Source organism: Vanessa cardui, chromosome 17 (assembly GCF_905220365.1).
Source record: "Vanessa cardui chromosome 17, ilVanCard2.1, whole genome shotgun sequence".
Lineage (NCBI taxonomy): Eukaryota > Metazoa > Arthropoda > Insecta > Lepidoptera > Nymphalidae > Vanessa > Vanessa cardui.
Window position 1 is genome coordinate 11849251 of NC_061139.1, and position 18992 is coordinate 11868242.

Consider the following 18992-nt stretch of genomic DNA (forward strand, 5'->3'; position numbering starts at 1 on the left):
TTTTCTAATATTCCTTGCCTAGGATTTACTCAAGTGTTTTCTTTTGAGAATATAACTCCGTACGATGTATAAAAAAACCACCAATCTATGGTCTATATATCAGTTACAATTGTTCCATGTTAATTGTCGACTTGGCACTTTATTTAGCTATCATCATATATTAAAATTAAGAAAAGTTTTACCATGATTTAAGTCGTGTGAAAAATTACCCAAACAACTATAGACCGTACTCTACTTTGCCAGTATTAAGTTTTTTTGTTTTGAATAAAATCGTTTTCAATCAATTGTTATTACATCTTGACTCGAATATCACTTATTGAGGACATTTATAATGCGTGGGAGAAGTCACAAAATGCTATTGAAGTTTTTTTGTGACTTATCAAAAGCTTTCGATTGCGTTAAGCATGTTATACTCCTAGGAAAACATAAATATTATAGAATCAAGGGCCCCGCATTAAAATTAATTTCCTCCTGCCTTAATAAAATAATTTTGAAAGTTGTTGTTAACGGTGCAAAATCAAATGATGCTCTGGCGCAAATGAGTGTACCACAGTGTTCAATTTTAGGACCTCCCCTGTTTTTAATACGTGTAATCAATAAACTCGACAGAAAAATAAACAATCATGACATTGTAAACAGTGCTTTTTAGCGGGTTCTTATGGTTTGACGTAAATAATTTGGTACTTAATGCAAAAAAGACTAAATTTATTTTGTTTTCCCTGCCAAATGTCAAGTCAAATTCTTTTGCGGTCATTTTGTTTAATGAAAGGCTTGCGTTTGTTGAGTCAATGGTGTTTTTGGGGTAACCCTTGACTATAAACTTCAGTGGGGCACCTCTTTGTATGCCCTAGCAGATAAACTAATTAGTACTATTTATGCAATAAAGATAATAAGAAAATTGACGTACATAAGTACTGCTGGACTAGTTTCTTTTAGTAATTTTTACACTCTTTTTTCATAAGGAATATTGTTATGAAGTATATATTTAAATACTATTCATTTTGTAGAAAAGAGCTATCCGAACTTTTTACAATATTAACCATAGAACAACATTACGCGATGAAAATTTATAGAAATAGGTGCATCATAAAATATTTACGGTAATATAATGTTTATACAGAAAACTATACAAAAGTATTCCATAAAAGTTAATACATATACTATTAATACAAGAAATAAGAATAAACTTGTGAGTCCTACTTTCTGTTCGCATACCTACGGTAAAGAGAACTTTTTGGGCAATGGTATACGCATATATAATAAGATATCGGGAAATATTTTTAATTCACCATGTACAAAATTTAAATAGTTTTTTAGGACTAAATTAATAAACAAATCTTATTATCATTAAAAGAGTACTTTTTAGAAAAAAAAACGCCTGGGTTTAGGCTCAAGTTCTATCACAAGACACTAATCATTGTCAAAACAGCATAAACAGCAAACTAACAAAAAGACATGTCCAAGGCACTGAAAGCTGCGACTATGCGCTAACGATAAACCATAAACTATCCAATTGCATAAAATATACGTTTTCCTTAAATTTATAATAACAATTATTGGAAAACTTCTGATCACTAACAGACATAGCAATTATATAGACACTCCTAAATGGTCTCGACTAATATATTCCCATTTATAATACAATACTGTTCCACTACTGTCCCTATGTCTACTTAAATTATCCTTTCAAATTATTAGTACCATTTTCGTCGACGTTTAAAGCTATAACTTTAAGAAAATCCTCTCGACTAATCATATCTGGAAAATACGAAGTCAAATGTTGTTTATGTGGCTTTTGTCCGCTTATGGTTGGAATCGAGTTTACATAACAACGCAAAATCACGTAATATTTTTCCCTCTAATATTTAAAAAATATTATGATAAAATATATCACTGGGCGACGTTTTTAAGGTCTAATTTGTCACACAGAATATATATAATATAACTAAGATTTTTATTATTAATACAGTACGTAACTAACATTTTTCTAAATTAATTATTATTTTTTGAAGATACTTTGAATTATCATAAAAACATGTTAATCAGTTAGCAGATCAATTGATGAACTTCCCCACTATCTGTTTAATCGTGATTATGACACATTCGGAAATACCAATATTAAAGCCAATGCCAGCTTAACGACGACGCGAATGTTCTTCACACGAGTCCATTAAACGCTTTAGAGAGTTTCCGAAACGTTGCTAGAAATTATCTTGTTTACAATTTGAAACATGACCGCTGCGTTAAAACGACTTCAACAGTCGCTGCGTTTTCTAAGGTAATTGTGAAGATGGCCTCTTTATTTCCGATATTTGTTGTAATTGACGCCTCATTAGGGGCGTGGTAATGTTTTGGGGAAATAAAAGATAAGATATTGGCTAGTATTTAAACTAAGTCTATTCACTACACATTACATTACTACTTCCAACATGAAATTCCTGCTTGTCGTCGTTGGCCTGGCCCTGGCTGTCGCAGCCGAGGAGAAGATCTTCTCCAACTACCATGAGGAGATCGGTATCCCCGAAGCTGCACGCATCAAGCTCGCTGAGGCCGCCCAGGACTTCGACGGCTCCAGGATCGTAGGAGGATCCGTATCATCTCTCGGCGCACATCCCCACTTGGTTTGTTATTTATGAATACTATATGCATTAATCTTTCTGTCAAACGTTATAACTATGTTTTCATAAAAAAATATAAACTTTTAGGGCGGTCTTGTTATCACTTTGACTGACAATAGACAGTCAGTCTGCGGCTCTTCCCTCCTCACCAACACGAGACTGGTGACTGCTGCTCACTGCTGGAAGCACGGTAATACCCAAGGTCGTCAATTCACTGTCGTCCTCGGCTCCGTCCGTCTCTTTTCGGGCGGCGTTCGTGTCAACACCAACAATGTCCAGATGCACGCCAACTACGACGAAGCTACCCTTAACAACGACGTCGCCATTATTGTCACCAGCCACATTAATTTCAACAGTAAGAATATTCGCTACTTTAAAGTCAAATGCATATGACGAACACGGAAGTACGTGCACTTTTACTGTATCTTGTTATCCTTTATTTTAGACAACATCCAGCCCATCGCCATCGCTACCGGCAGTAACAACTACGCCGGGACCTGGGCCACAGCTGCCGGTTTCGGCGCTACCGGTGACAGTTAGTTGTGTTTCTTTCATTAGTGGAAATCGTTTACGTAATGGAATATTATTTAGTGATACCATTTTATTCTTCAGATGTCGGTATCAGCATCAACCAAGTAAAGAAGCACGTGAACATGCAAGTAATCACGAACGCCGTGTGCACCAACACTTTCGGAAACAGGGTCGTCATCGCCTCCACCCTGTGCACAGCCACCACCGGCGCTCAGAGCCCCTGTGGAGGTGACTCCGGCGGTCCTCTCGCTATTGGCAGTGGCAACAGTCGCACTTTGGTCAGTTTTTTGTATATTATTTTAAAGTGACATCATTGACTTATGTTCTTATATGGGTAAATTCATTTTAAATGGTTTCATTCCAATACTATTGTTTTTAACGTATTAAATTCCTTCACAGATCGGTATCGTCTCGTTCGGCTCGATTGCCGGCTGCTCCCGAGGCTTCCCCGCCGGTTTCGCCAGAGTGACCTCATTCGCCTCCTGGATCAACGCTCGTCTTTAAATGTCTACGACTGTTGTTTGATTCAATACATAATGATTTACTGTATACAGGTGTTTTATTTTTTACATTTGTGTCGACTACAAATTTATTGTATCATTATTATACACATGTCAAAGTAATTTTCTTTCAAGGGATACTATCTCACGCAGTCATAGAAGGGAGTTTTAAGTTTATTTACTAGCCAAAGACCTAGATTTAACCTTCCAAAATTGAATTTTAACTCATACCCCGTAGTATATCTATCAAAAAAACAATACGAGATCACTTTAAGAAATATGTTTTTTACAAATTACCTTTTATACGATATTATACTGGGTCAATCAAGGGACTCGTATCGCTTCTTTCTTTTGATTGTTGAGGCGCATCATAACTTTTCACTGGGTGGACCGATATTGTTTTTTTTTTTTGTTTGAAAGGTAGTGCTTCCCGTGGGTTCCCATTTTAATTTTATTTTTTTCCGATGATGGTATCCGTATGAAAACGAAATAAGTCTTAAATTTGCATTACGTATATGCGCGACAAATAGGCGAATAACTGAAAATCACGTCAAGCAATTTTGATGATTCTTTTTTTATTATAAAATATATACTTCAAGGGTAGTTTGGTGAAAGTTTGTTAAGGTTCTGAGCATAGGATCCATGACAAAGTAACGGAACGGAAGGGAACGGAACAATTCTGAGGAGCACGTTAGCGATACTCGGTCGAATCTTTTATTTATAGGTTATTTGGATATTTGAGTCACCTTCCGTAACGTCGTTATGTTCATGTAATTATCATAGTCGAATATTATAATCAACTAGTAACCTGCCCCGGTTTCGCACGGGTGCAGTACGACATCATATTGCAAACTTCTAAAATTATCAGTTAAATACGTTGCGTAGTTTTAAATATACAGGGACTGAGAAAGCGACTATGTAGTGATGGAACTCCTAAACGGCTTACAGTTAGGGTGCGATTTCGGGCAGATTTAGTTACTGTCTTTAATCAAATTTTGTGTATATGATGTGATGACATGTGATGTACGACATACATACATATATAAGCTCTTTTGCCAATTTTTTTTACTGAGGTTTATATTTGGAGTCAATGGATATACAATAGGGTTTCCTTGGCTGACACCGGCTACAAATATAGCAATAATTATAACAACAATACATAATCGTAAATCGACTTTTAAGTAGTCTAATATTTTTCAGTTCATTTTACCTAGGAGGACTCTAGATAATATGTTAAATATGCAATTATTTTTACTACTTTTTAGTGCATTTTTATTTGTTTTAAAATAGTGTTTCGTTTGAAGTCGGATTTTCTTTTTGTTAAAATTTTTATTTCTTGTTAAAATTATTATTTATTTAAATACATTTTTGTTTGATATGATTTCATGAATATCTTACCGATTTTAAATTATCAAGACATAAGCTATGAGCTAAAATAAGAAACTAATATGCTATATAATCTACAGGCTGTTGTTTGTTTTTGTTTGTTTATGCTATATAAACTTGAAACTTTCTGCTTTCTGTAAAGTCATTACTCGTCCCAGCTCTTTATTCGCCTTAGATTAAGAAATAACTTAAAACTAACAAGCCCCGAGCCTTCACACGAGTACAATTATTGTCTTCATATAGCTTATAGATTAAAGGAAACTATTAAAAAGTTGAATTTCTCGATTTTGGTTCACTGTTATCTACATGTATAAATCTTCCTATTGAGAGAACCACTTTTGATTCTCATATTATCATTTTTTTATACAGTAATTTCTTTATGAACATGAGAATTGAACACTTACTTATATACTGATAACACTACTATAGGCAACTGGTTGTCGCCCGCGGTTTCTCTTGCGTTTTAGTGTTGGTCGTCAGGTGTTAATCATGAAAAGTAGTCCATGACAAAGTAACGGAGCGGAAGGGAACGGAAAAATTCTGAGGAGAACGTTAGCGATACTCGGCCGAAGCTTTTATTCGTAAGGTATTTGGGTGTATGGGTCACCTTCAGTAATGTGGTAATGTTCATGTAATTGTCATAGTCGAATATTATAATCAACTAGCGATACGACCCGGCTTCGCACGGGTGCAACACTGATACTGACATCACATTGCAAACTTCTAAAATTATCAGTGTTTCTTTACTATATTGTTCATTTTTTTTTATTTATACACAAACCTTTCCCTTGAATCACTCAATCAAACCGTTGCGTAGTTTTAAAGATATAGGGATATAGGGACAGAGAAAGAGACTTTGTTTTATACTACGTAATGATGTAACTCCTAAACGGCTCACGGTTAGGGTTCGATATGAAATGTCTTACTGTCCTTAATCAATTATTTTGTAAGTGATTCATATTATGTACGACATATATTAGCTATTTGCAAAGTTTTTTTACTGAGGTCGATTATAGCTCTTTCGAGGATGGTACCTTGTAGTTTATGCCGCGTGACGATTTAAAGCCGCATTTTCGAAAGTCTATTTTTGCTTTATTCGCAAGTTTATTTGGAATTGAAATCGAAGTATTTTGTGACTAATATAAACGGCACGCTTTATCTATCAACAACACTAAAACGCAAGAGAAACCGCGGGTGACAACCAGTCGACTACAATAGTTTTATCAGTATATAAGTGTTCAATTCTCATGTTCATAAAGAAATAAATAAACGACTATTAATAATTTATTACACATGAGCTTATAATATAAATATATGTAGGCTTCATCATTACGTAGCATAAAACAAAGCTGCTTATCGCTGTGTCCTTGTGTATGCTTTGATCTTCATAATTAAATGACAGATTTTGATGCGGGTTTTTTTACACACATATTGATTCAAGAGGTATGTTTATATGTATGTGTGTATAATACATTAACAATATAGTAGAGAAATAGTGATCATTCTAGAGGTATCTTATGTGATGTAAATAAACACTTTCGACAAAACAGCTGTGAACGTTGTAAGCCATATTTAGTATCAGCATTGTACCTGTGCGAAGCCGGGGCGGGTCGATAGTATAATATATAAATAATGTAGCATTAAATGTATAGAGAGAAGTATGTGTGTTACATGTACTAGAAATACTCCTGCATTAACCCATCGAATTTCAAACGACCTACAGTGTTAAGTCACTTGGTTAATAATTAAGTGATATGACAAAATGTGGATAATACTTCTCACAGTGGCCACCTCCGGCCACTAACAATCAGACTATTGTTACAGGTTACATTCTTCTGTGGTATATCTATAATGCCGTTAAAACCGATAGAAACAACTTACGACCATAACTTCAAGGAGAAAACTGTAAAATCATTGCTATAATAGAATAAGAAAACCAATATCTGAAAATCTTCATCATTTGAATCCCCCACTGAATAGATAAATGGAATTTTTCGTTTTCTTTCCAAAAAAAAAATTTAATTAAGTGTCGTAGATATAAACTCTTACGACACAGATCCAGGCAATGCCTAGCACCACTTACCGTCAAGTTGCCAATTTTCCCGTCCGATACCAAAAATAAACTTTAATGCACACCCTCCCCAGGATATATCCTATCCTACCCTATCCATTGTGACGAAACTATATCAAACCTAAATGTGATAATTGAATTTGGGTTTATAAAGTAAGTATTTCAATGAAAGCATCAATAAGAAAATCTGAATTTATTTTTTTGTGCTAAAGCAGAACATGATGAGTGAGTGGTATCTATCTGAGCAAGCCTGCACAAAGTTCTATCACGAAGTAAGGATATCTTAGTACATAGACGCGTCGTTTACCACGAAAAAAAATAATCTATTGAATTGACAAAAATACAAAAGGTTCATCGCGTCTTTGCCCTTTTTTTGGTTAAAAAAAAATCGAAAACTACAAATTCATATAATTTTGATTTTTTTGATTTTTTTTAAATAAACATTTTAGTTCAATAGCTGTCACTGGGCGAACAATTACAATTTTAACTGACAACAATTTCTAACGTACTTCTAATGTCGAAGGTCTTAAAAACTCACTTCCCACTTATAATATTTTATCTATACTGAAGCAAGTTTTTTTTTTAATGAAAACGTAACGTAACATCATTCATTAATTAACGATGATACATTGACTTATCGTGAAGAATGCGTTATCAGTAGCAGATCACTTGATGAGCGAACTATCTTTTATATTTGTGATTAATTAACAAAAATTGGAAAACCCAATATTAAAGACGATTCGGGCTTAACATCGACGTAAAGGTTCTTCAGACTGCTCTATTAACTGACGTTTGATCGCGACAAATAATTCTCGACGTAAACCGTGTATAGAACGAAATATTACTTTCTACATATTCTTAGTAATAGTGAATTTGGTTTGGACTAAACATAAATAAATAATTTTGCAAAATCGATTTATATAGGATTTGCATCAAAATTTCTACGATTAGTCTTAAATTCAAATGTCGCAGCGTATTGAAACGTAATTGTGAGGATTGACGAAATATTTTTGATTTGTTGTGATTGACACCTCAGTAGGTACGTGATAATCTTACGGGAAATAGAAGATAAGATATTGGCTAGTATTTAAACTAAGTCTATTCGCTACACATTACATTACTACTTCCAACATGAAATTCCTGCTTGTCGTCGTTAGCCTGGCCGTAGCCGTCGTAGCCGAGGAGCCGATATTTTACGACTACCATGAACAAATCGGAATCCAAGAAGCTGCACGCATCAAGCTCGCTGAGGACGCCCAGGACTTCGACGGCTCCAGAGTCGTAGGCGGTTCCGTATCATCACTCGGCGCACATCCCCACTTGGTTTGTTATTTATTAATAATACATGCATAAATCTTTTTGTCTACGTCACGACTGTTTTTATGAAAAATAATGAACTTTTAGGGCGGTCTTGTTGTCCATTTGACCGATAACAGACAGTCAGTCTGCGGTTCTTCCCTTCTAACCAACACGAAACTGGTGACTGCTGCTCATTGCTGGAGGCATCGCTCAAGTCAAGCTCGTATGTTCACTGTCGTCCTCGGCTCCGTCCGTCTCTTTTCGGGCGGCGTTCGTGTCAACACCAACAATGTCCAGATGCACGCCAACTACAACGAAGATACCCTTAACAACGACATCGCCATGATTGTCACCGGCCACATTAGTTTCAACAGTAAGAATATTCGCTACTTTATAAACGAATACATCACACAAACACGGAAGTGCCTGTACTTTTTCTGTATCTTATTACCCTTTATTTTAGACAACATCCAGCCCATCGCCATCGCTACCGGCAGTAACAACTTCGCCGGAACCTGGGCCACAGCTGCCGGTTACGGAAGAATCGGTGAAAGTGAGTCATGATTCTATTGTCAGTGAAAATGGTTTACTTTATGGAATATTATTTATTGATACCGTTTTATTCTTCAGATATCGCTATCAGCACCAACCAGGTAAAGAAGCACATTAACTTGCAAGTGATCACCAACGCCGTTTGCGCCAATACTTTCGGAAACAGGGTCGTCATCGCCTCCACCCTTTGTACCGCCACCTCCGTCGGTCAGAGCACCTGCCAAGGTGACTCCGGCGGTCCTCTCGCCATTGGCAGTGGCAACAGTCGCACCTTGGTCAGTATTTAACATTCAATTGGTATTAATTTTCTGTTCTTCTATGCACTATTATATAGGTATTCATTTTTGGAAGTTTTTATTTTCAGAAATATCATTTAGTAAAGCATTATATTCCTTCACAGATCGGTATCGTCTCATTCGGTTCGATGGCCGGCTGCTCCCGAGGCTTCCCCGCCGGTTTCGGCAGAGTGAGCTCATTCGCGTCCTGGATCAACGCACGTCTTTAAACGTCAACGACTGTTGTTTGATTCAATACATAATCATTTACTATATGTTGTGTTTTATTTTTACATATTGATTCGATTCCAGATACAGTGAATCATGGTTGTAATCAACAAAACTCATCAAATTATACGTAGCCGGAATATTTTGATCACAAATCATCTTCAAAGATATAGCATAAAAACGGATAAAATATGCCATTTTCTAAATTTGCCTCTTTCTAATAATAAAATAATAATATTTATTTGCCAATAACAAGATACTTAGAACATCTAATAAAACATCTAAGTAAATAGACAATTTGATTTACTCACAAGAGCAAGCAAAAACTTATTAGACCCATCTGACGGCTTGCCGAATTAGGGCATTAAGACGACAATAACCTACAAATAAATTCAAACTTATATCTTGTTATTTTTATTTTACAATATCTAAATAATTGAGAATCCATACCTGAAACAATCAGACCATCCGAAATAATTTCATATTCGTAAACGTATCTGAAGCCGCGAAAATTCTCCGATTTGTGTCATCATCATCATATAAGCCGTTCCAAAGCCCTGAGGATATTCAGTATAGCCAAATCCGGTGGATTCTATGGTATTAATAAAATAGACTTAAGTACTAAATACCTTATGACGCATGTTTTTATGTTTAAAGTTTCAAAAATAAAGGTAGTACGACTTGGTCCTAGAAGGGCAGAATAATAATATGTTAAAAAATTGTATAGTATGAATTCAATATTTTTTTATTTCATTCATTAGTTGGATTTATCAAAAATCCAGAATATAACTTGGTAATTATTATTCTCAAACGTAATTATTATACTGATTAATAAAATTTAAAGAAAACATTTTTCATTCATTTGTTTTGACGACATTATTTATAAATCAATCGTACAAAGTACGCATAACTATCTATGCTACTGATATTATACTGTTTAATCTGAGCTTAGATCGATAAAATATTTGGGAATCACGTAAAGTTATTAGTCATATAATTAGAATGAATAGTCAAATATAATATTAAGGATAGTCACACTGTGTAGTCAAGTTTTGAGTATCGATTTTAGGGATTTGAACTAAATTTAATTATTGGTTGGGGATATCAACCTGAACGAATTCAGGCTGGTATATACGTCATGACATACGGAGCCGAAACGTGGACACTCACGACAAGGCTGGTCCACCAACTTAAAGTCGCTCAGCGTGCTATGGAAAGGGCTATGCTCGGCGTTTCTTTGAGGGATCACATCAGAAATGAGGTGATCCGTCAAAGAACCAAAGTCATCGACATAGCCCACCGGATTAGTAAGCTGAAGTGGCAGTGGGCTGGTCATATTTGTCGTAGAACCGACAACCGTTGGGGAAAACGTGTTCTAGAGTGGAGACCGCGTCTCGGCAAACGTAGTGTAGGACGTCCTCAGGCACGGTGGAGTGACGATATACGCAAGGCGGCAGGCAGGAGCTGGATGCGAGTAGCCGGAGAAAGACCACAGTGGCGTGCACTGGGAGAGGCCTATGTCCAACAGTGGACAAAAATAGGCTGTTGTTGATGATGATGATGATGATGATATACTTATTATATTATACATTATTTGTATCTTTACCTTTATTATTGGGATTTTTTCTTCTCCATATGAAAATAAATACTATAATAATATATTTTTTAAAATTTTATGATTTTAATTTACTATTATTATATTTTAGAATAGTAATAGCTTTTTTTGTAAAAATACCTATATATTTTACTCTACTTTTAGGTAGAATCACAGTTACAAATAGCTTTTTTTTTGTCTTTAGAAAAAAATGCAAATTAAAATTTACTATAGGGAACGGGTGTCTTACTTTTGAGCAGAGCAGAGATGGGCCATTGGTTACAACACGTGCATCTTTACCGATGATTGCGCTTTCGAATCTAGGCAAGCACCACTGAATATTCATGTGCTTAATTTTTGTTTATAATTCATCTCTCTCTTCTCGGCGGTGAAGGAAAACATTGTGAGGAAACCTACATGTGTATAATTTCATAAAAATTCAGCCACATGTGTATTCCACCAACCCGCATTGGAACAGCGTGGTTGAGTAGTCCAAACCTTCTCCTCATAGGGAGAGGAGTCCTTAGCCTAGCAGTGGAAAATTTACAGGCTGTTCTTATTTGTTGTTGTGTCTTACTTTTAATTTTAAAACGGAAATCCTGGTTGAGCAGATAAAGTTCGGAAGTTGGTTTTATGATACTAATTAAATCATCTCTGAGATAATGAGACTTAAGAGCCGCAGTGTATTTACATGTTATTGTGATCAGCGTTCTTATGTTAAGATATGTAGATCGATACCTTATTAACAGTATGATAAAAGCAATTGTTTAGGAAAAGATAAGATTTACATATTCCATACGATTTGATAATAGCTCTATCATACAGTGAGAGCAGATATGGCCCAGTGGTTAGAACGCGTGCATCTTAACCGATGAGTTCGGGTTCAAACCCAGGCAAGCACCACTATGTACATATAAATGTGCTTAATTTGTATATATCATACATCTTGTGCTCGGCGGCGAATATTCATTTATAATTGTTTAACTAACATAACTTTGTATTTTTAAATAAAGATAAAGAGTAACTACTGAGTTTCTTCCCTGTTCTTCTCGATCGAATCTGCATTCGAAACCGGTGGTAGCTTCACTTAATATAGTATGTTAATTGACAATTCAAAACTGCTTGTAAAAGCCTACTTGAATAAAGTATATTTTGATTTGACTTCCAATGTTTTCTATTAATGATATCCTCGATTAATTATATCATGACACATCGATACTTTTCTTCTCATTATTACATCCTTTAAAGCAAATAAATCCATTTTTATAGAAGCAGGTACGATTACGTTATTTCTCATTTATCTAGATACTAGCTGAACCTGTGAACCCGCAAATCATATACAAAATTTTACTATAGGCCACAATCTCACCCCGATGGGGAGTAAGTAAATAATTATATTAAAGTTATTAATTTCGGGGTATTTACCATGTTTTATTTTTATTTTTGTTTGTTTTTGTAGACAGGAGACCGAGTTCTCGTGAATAAGACATTCGTAGACAATGTTTCTTGGTGGTAGGGCTTTGTGCAAGCCCGTCTGGGTAGGTACCACCCACTCATCAGTTATTCTACCGCTAAATAACAGTACTCAGTATTGTTGTGTTCCGGTCTGAAGGGTGAGTGAGCCAGTGTAACTACAGGCACAAGGGACATAACATCTTAGTTCCCAAGGTTGGTGGCACATTGACGATGTAAGGAATAGTTAATAATTCTTACAGCGTTAATGTCTATGGGCGATGGTGACCACTTACCATCAGGTGGCCCATATGCTCGTCCGCCAACATATACCATAAAAAAAAAAAAAAATGTCGAAATATCGAGCTCCACCGAACAAAAATAAAAAAAAAACAAGGTAAATATCCCGAAATTAGTAACTTTAATAATAAAAATAACCATGTTAATTTTATAATCTTATAAATAAATATAATATAGCCTATGTGTTTCCGCGGGTCTCAAGCTGCATACGAAAATTAATCTTAATCAGTTTAACGTTTAAAACATGAAGAACAGATAGAGCTACTTGCGCTTGTCAACATTGTTAACACAGATTCTGTAAAGTGAAGACGTCACCAATAGTATGAGTGTCGAGAATTTGATAAAATACAATGAATATCTTAACACATTCTTAAATAAAACTAGCTGTGCCCGCGACCTTGTACGCCTTCGAATATAACAAAAAAATATATTATTGTAGCCTAAGTTACTCCCTATTATATCAGTTATCTTCCAGTGAAAGTCCCGTCAAAATCGGTCCAGCCGTTCCAGAGATTAGCCGGAACAAACAGACAGACCGACAAAAATTATAAAAAATGTTATTTTGGTATATGTATCATATATAAATACATATGCATTGAATAAAAAGGGCTATATTAATATTATAAACAGACACTCCAATTTTATTATATGTTTAGATAATAAAAACTAAAACATATAAACTAAAAAATATAAAAGTTCGTCCAACACAGATGGTGAAATATTATCATCGCCTGACATAGACATACGCAATAATATATAATCGTTCCGGAGAGTACTGTTCGATATGTTTTTGTATTTATTATACCGACAAAAAACACGAAAATCATTTTCAGATTCCATTACAAGAACCAACCATTACCATTTCCATTCAATTTTTTTTTTTAATAATAATTCTGTCAGTCGTAAATAATTTTGATTATGTATTTTTCAATGTATATTTCACCGGAACTCATAAAGTAACCACAAATAACTTAACAATCCTGAAGAAATATATTTAGTAATCCGCTTTAGGAGAGTAACGATAACGAACTGACTTTATTTTATTTCAAGTTGCGACAAATCCGAAGACTTTAACTTATTGAAAAAAAAAATACGTAAAGGTTCTTCACACTGTCCTCAAACTCCGCTCGCTCGGAGTGTTAAGGTATCCAAAAGGTCTCGATTTAACGGATATGAAAATTAAACTTTTTGCTCATTGAACTAATACAATAAGTGATTATTACCAAATCTAACCATATACAATATTGTATTTTTCGTCAAATGAATTAAGCCTCATTTAAAATTGATCTCCGAAAATTTATTTCAGTATCCAAAACAATACAAGAATCATCAGACCTAATAATCGCACCGCATTCTAATGTAATTGTGACGAACCCCGCAGGAAATTACAAATTAGCACTAATTGATTGATTGATGATAAATGTAAGGCAGAGGATTGATAAGATATTGATTACTATATAAGGTATCTCTCTTCGCTGAACAATTCAGTACTACTTCCAACATGAAATTCCTGCTTGTCGTCGTTGGCCTGGCCCTGGCTGTCGCAGCCGAGGAGAAGATCTTCTCCGACTACCATGAGGAGATTGGTATCCAAGAAGCTGCACGCATAAAGTCCGCTGAGGAGGCTCAGGACTTCGACGGCTCCAGGATCACAGGAGGATCAGCGGCTTCTCTCGGATCCCACCCCCACTTGGTAAGTAGTATCTCAATCCAGTGATATCTTTCACGTCTCATATAACAGTTTTTTGTTTTCATATAATATAAAGTGAAACATTAATATTTTAGGGTGGTCTGGTCATCACTCTGACTGACGGCAGACAGTCAGTTTGCGGGTCTTCCCTCCTCTCCAACACCCGGGCGGTGACCGCCGCTCACTGCTGGAGGCATGGCAGAACCCAAGCTCGTCAATTCACCGTCGTCCTCGGCTCTATCCGTCTCTTCTCCGGCGGTGTTCGTGTCAACACCAACAACGTCCAAATGCATGCAAGCTACAACGAGAGAACCCTCCACAACGACGTTGCCGTCATAGTTATGCCACACGTTACTTTCACCGGTAAGCACATCTTTCTTATTCCTCATTGGACATATTTATGTTTCATCATTCAATTGTTCGTGTTCGTTTTATTTAAATATATAACTCTTTGCCTTTAGCCAACATTCAACGCATCAACCTCGCCAGTGGCACTAACAACTACGTCGGTACCTGGGCCACAGCCGCCGGTTTCGGTAGAACTGCTGACAGTAAGTTACCACGATCATCATCAGTCTAACTAGCTTACATTTAGGAAATAACATGATTGTCTAACTCTTAAATATTCTATCCTCAGATGTCGGTATCAGCAGCAGCCAGGCACTGCGTCACGTTAACTTGCAAGTAATCACCAACGCCGTGTGCGCCAACACCTTCGGATCCAGCATCGTCATCTCGTCCACCCTGTGTACCGCCACCCGCAACGGTCAGAGCACCTGCGGCGGTGACTCCGGTGGCCCTCTCGCTATCGGCAGAGGCACCAGTGGCACTTTGGTCAGTGTTTTGTTGTTTGCCTATAATCTGTATTATCGTAGTCATTTCCATTATCTGAACCGACTGTCTGTATATACATACATATGTATGATGTATAAGCTGCTTTTTATGAATATTTTTTGGTTGGAGTGATGCTCGAGGTAATCCCAAGACAAAGTCGGTTTTTTGGTTTTAAATCTATACCTGTACATTTGGGCATTATTCAAAGTTCATTAGGTTAGCATAATATTAACAAATTCTATTGCTGCACAGATCGGTATCACCTCCTTCGGCTCCGCGGCCGGTTGCACCCGAGGCTTCCCCGCCGCTTTCGCCAGAGTGACCTCATTCAACGCCTGGATCCGCGCCCGTCTTTAAACACTACTCTATTTTTGTCGTTAAATAAATATTTAAATTATTTAAACATTTGTTTCACTCAGTTACATTAAGTAAATTTTCAACACCATTTATGAACAGCAGAAAAATCAGTGAAAACATTTACCTATCTCAAGATAACTATAAAAAACCCTTACCCTTATTCAGCTGTCACAAAGTATGTTTAATACAGCGATCTCGGACGTGGTCCGGTAGCTTGGTTTGCAGAGATTACAATATTCTCTTCGACTACTCATCTGATACGATTTACAAAATACAGCACGAATTAACTAAACTACAAATGTTAGTATAATCCCACCAAAAACATTAAATGTAAAAAAATGCCTCTCGCTGCAGTTTTTCCATCGTAAAAAGTTTTGAGATCTCATAGAAGGCAAGTCCTATTCAAATCATTATGTAGTTATAAATCAACATTTAGTAATTGTACCAATAGTTTTCTTTATATAACAATTATAGTGACTTGGCAATGAGCACAAATTAAAAGCTCCTTGCTGACTGGAATTATGTGCAAATGTTACTGACGAGACCTCTGATCAGATTATTTGTTATATGTGAATCATGATGGTCATTACCGACTACATGCTCCAATGCAATAATTAAGAATACCTTACGGGCCATAGCTTTATGAAAGCAAACGATCTTATCTTGATGCAAAATTTGAAGTTTCTAAGTCTGCTAGAAGTACCTTAGATTTTTGATGATCAGTCAGTGAGTCAGTGAGTGACAAAATGGTGTAACTTTGATCGATCGTAAATCCTAAACTATTGATTCAATTGGCATGTAATTTCGAACTTAAGCTTGTTCTAATGCCTACTATTAGTCATCGAAAACCTAAACTCCTAGCTTTGTCCACTTCGAAGATATAGGGGAGCGAAACTACCGCGAATCGCTTCGAGAAAAGATAGTACGACCGTGCCCGTTTTGCTCGAGACTTGGCTGGGGCACTGCCGTGCCCCCAGATATAGGTAAATATAAAGTAGAAGACATGAAAAATAATAGGGAAATAAGGTATTGACATAGTTGTTATGTATGCGACCACCCTATGGAGCATTAGGACATCGCGTTCGCCGAGACCACCGACGACGGCCCGGTACCAGCAACCCTTGCGCAACATCACGCCGCCCAACAACGGACCACACCGATCTTTCTTTATAATTTCTGTGTCTCTTAGAATTAAGAAAATATTAATATTATTTTATAATAATTGGTTCTGATGGCATTCTGTGTTACAACCTCAACACAAGAAGTAGTCTAATTAAATTAGTATTAATATTTGTAAAATAAGTTTGTGAATTAAAATAAATTCACTTTTAAAGTACTTTCGGTTTTTTTTTATTCCTTCAGCTGCGAACGACGTAATTTAGTACGTTGTCAAGATAAAAATAAAAACATAAATATTGAGTTTTTTAGGCTAAATAGAAACATGCACTTTCTTTAGATAATATCCTAGCACAGGATTATTGCATTTTAGTTGCGAGCTGAGATTGTTTATTTTATGTTATTTTATTACTTAGACAATCGCAGTAACTAGCTAAAGGTGTTTTTATAATTTTCCATTTCGAATCAAAACATTTGAAATCAACTTTTAGATATTAGTATAAATTTATACAATTTTTCGTATTGAACAATTCATATGAACATATGTATGATTCATATGCATGAAATATACCGCATAATAAGTATTAATCTTGTTATTTGGCGTATTGTATGATTTTTCCAAAGCGTTTGATTATGTAGATCATCGCTTCATACTTTAATAATAGCAAATTTTCAGTATTGGAATAGTCTTCTAGAATGCTATGTACTAAGTATGGGTGTTGCACAAGGATAAATTTTAGGTACATTTCTGTTATTTGGTGCAATACTGATACAAAATATTTTGCAGAATATCTCTATATCTGATCTGAAAGTCTTGTATCGTTATCAGTTCCTTTACTATATTCTGCTTTTATTATACTCATAAACCTTCCTTGTGTATCAATATGTGTATTAAAAAACTACATCACACTCGGTTGTGTAATTTTAAAGATCTAAGCATACATAGGGATAGACGGCTGTAAGCGGCTTTGTTTAATACTATGTAATGATAATAAATAGCTCATATGCTTTGAATTTTTTACTGTGTTCCACCAAATACAAACTTTCGGTTTTATAATATGTTGCAGTAGACTGTAAAATAATTGTATTTTATTTTATTCGCAAAATATAACATTATTTTTTTTACTTCTAAAAAATTATCAAAAACTATAAAAATATACTACATATAGAAATTATTGATACATATTTTTTCGCGTTAGATTCATTTAAGTATCTGTCCTAGTTTCTGAGAAAAACAATAAAACCATTAGGCGCTGTTACCCCCATATCTCTCTTATGAGTGACAGCAGAGACCTAAAATCACGGGTACAAATACTATGAGTGAAGACGTAATATTTAAAAGGTTAAACTATGTCCGAAGACGACAGTGCAATTTCCTTATGGTAAGTCTGCTAGATTTTTTTTACGATGAGGATTTAAAATCAGATCTGAATATAAAACAAACCTGAGAGAGGTTTGTTTGTTTAGAGGTATTTGTGATATTGTATTGTGTGTTAACAATACTTCTTTATTTCTTAAAGTTTACAAAAAACAAAGCAATTATGAAAGTGTAAACGATGCATTATCAATAATACTAAATTGGTAACAAATTTAGGCTAACATAAAACAAAATTTGTAGGTTAATTAAAGCAATTTTGAATGAGTCATGTTGCAGTTTAAAAATTAAATATTATATTAAACTGAATACAATTATGAACAAATACTCCGTAATGCTACCAAATGCTATAACGCTACTGTACTGATGTACTTTAATATCAAGAAAGCAACGTTTCTCACGACTATAGCTCATTAAAAAAAACGTATAAATTCTTCACACTTTCCTAAAAATGCGATCCGAGTTTTGACATTTCGTACGGTCTCAATTTAACGGGTATGACCATGAGGCTAATATTATTCATTTTGGTCATTGAACCAACGTAATAACCGATTATTACCAAATCTGACCATATACGATACAGTATTTTTTCGCCAAAGAAATGATTCCTTGTTTGAAATAATTGATATTCGGGAGTTTATTTCAGCATCCAAAACAATACAAGAATCTTAAAACCTAATAATCGCACCGCATTCAAATGCAATTGTGACGATCCCCAAAGGAAATGTCAAATTAGCACTAATTGATTGATTGATGATAAATGTAAGGCAGAGGATTGATAAGATATTGATTACTATATAAGGTATCTCTCTTT

General features: G+C 35.3%; 4 protein-coding genes across 4 annotated transcripts in view; 3 read left to right on the plus strand and 1 right to left on the minus strand.

The window, feature by feature from the left end:
• LOC124536692 (Golgi-specific brefeldin A-resistance guanine nucleotide exchange factor 1) overlaps nt 1-18992 on the minus strand; it is a 154142-nt gene that overhangs the window by 92375 nt on the left and 42775 nt on the right. The window lies entirely within an intron of this gene.
• Nucleotides 2397-3654, plus strand: LOC124536684 (collagenase-like). Its single transcript, XM_047113244.1, has 5 exons — nt 2397-2621; nt 2706-2973; nt 3064-3153; nt 3231-3427; nt 3549-3654. Exons 1-5 carry the CDS (start codon nt 2430-2432, stop codon nt 3651-3653), a joined length of 852 nt encoding a protein of 283 aa, XP_046969200.1. The 5' UTR covers nt 2397-2429; the 3' UTR covers nt 3654.
• LOC124536689 (collagenase-like) lies at nt 8215-9507 on the plus strand. The gene is made up of 5 exons (XM_047113250.1): nt 8215-8429; nt 8511-8778; nt 8869-8958; nt 9036-9232; nt 9358-9507. The coding sequence occupies exons 1-5, from the start codon at nt 8238-8240 to the stop codon at nt 9460-9462; spliced, it is 852 nt and encodes a 283-aa protein (XP_046969206.1). The 5' UTR covers nt 8215-8237; the 3' UTR covers nt 9463-9507.
• Nucleotides 14284-15733, plus strand: LOC124536688 (collagenase-like). Its single transcript, XM_047113249.1, has 5 exons — nt 14284-14499; nt 14592-14859; nt 14958-15047; nt 15134-15330; nt 15583-15733. The coding sequence occupies exons 1-5, from the start codon at nt 14308-14310 to the stop codon at nt 15685-15687; spliced, it is 852 nt and encodes a 283-aa protein (XP_046969205.1). The 5' UTR covers nt 14284-14307; the 3' UTR covers nt 15688-15733.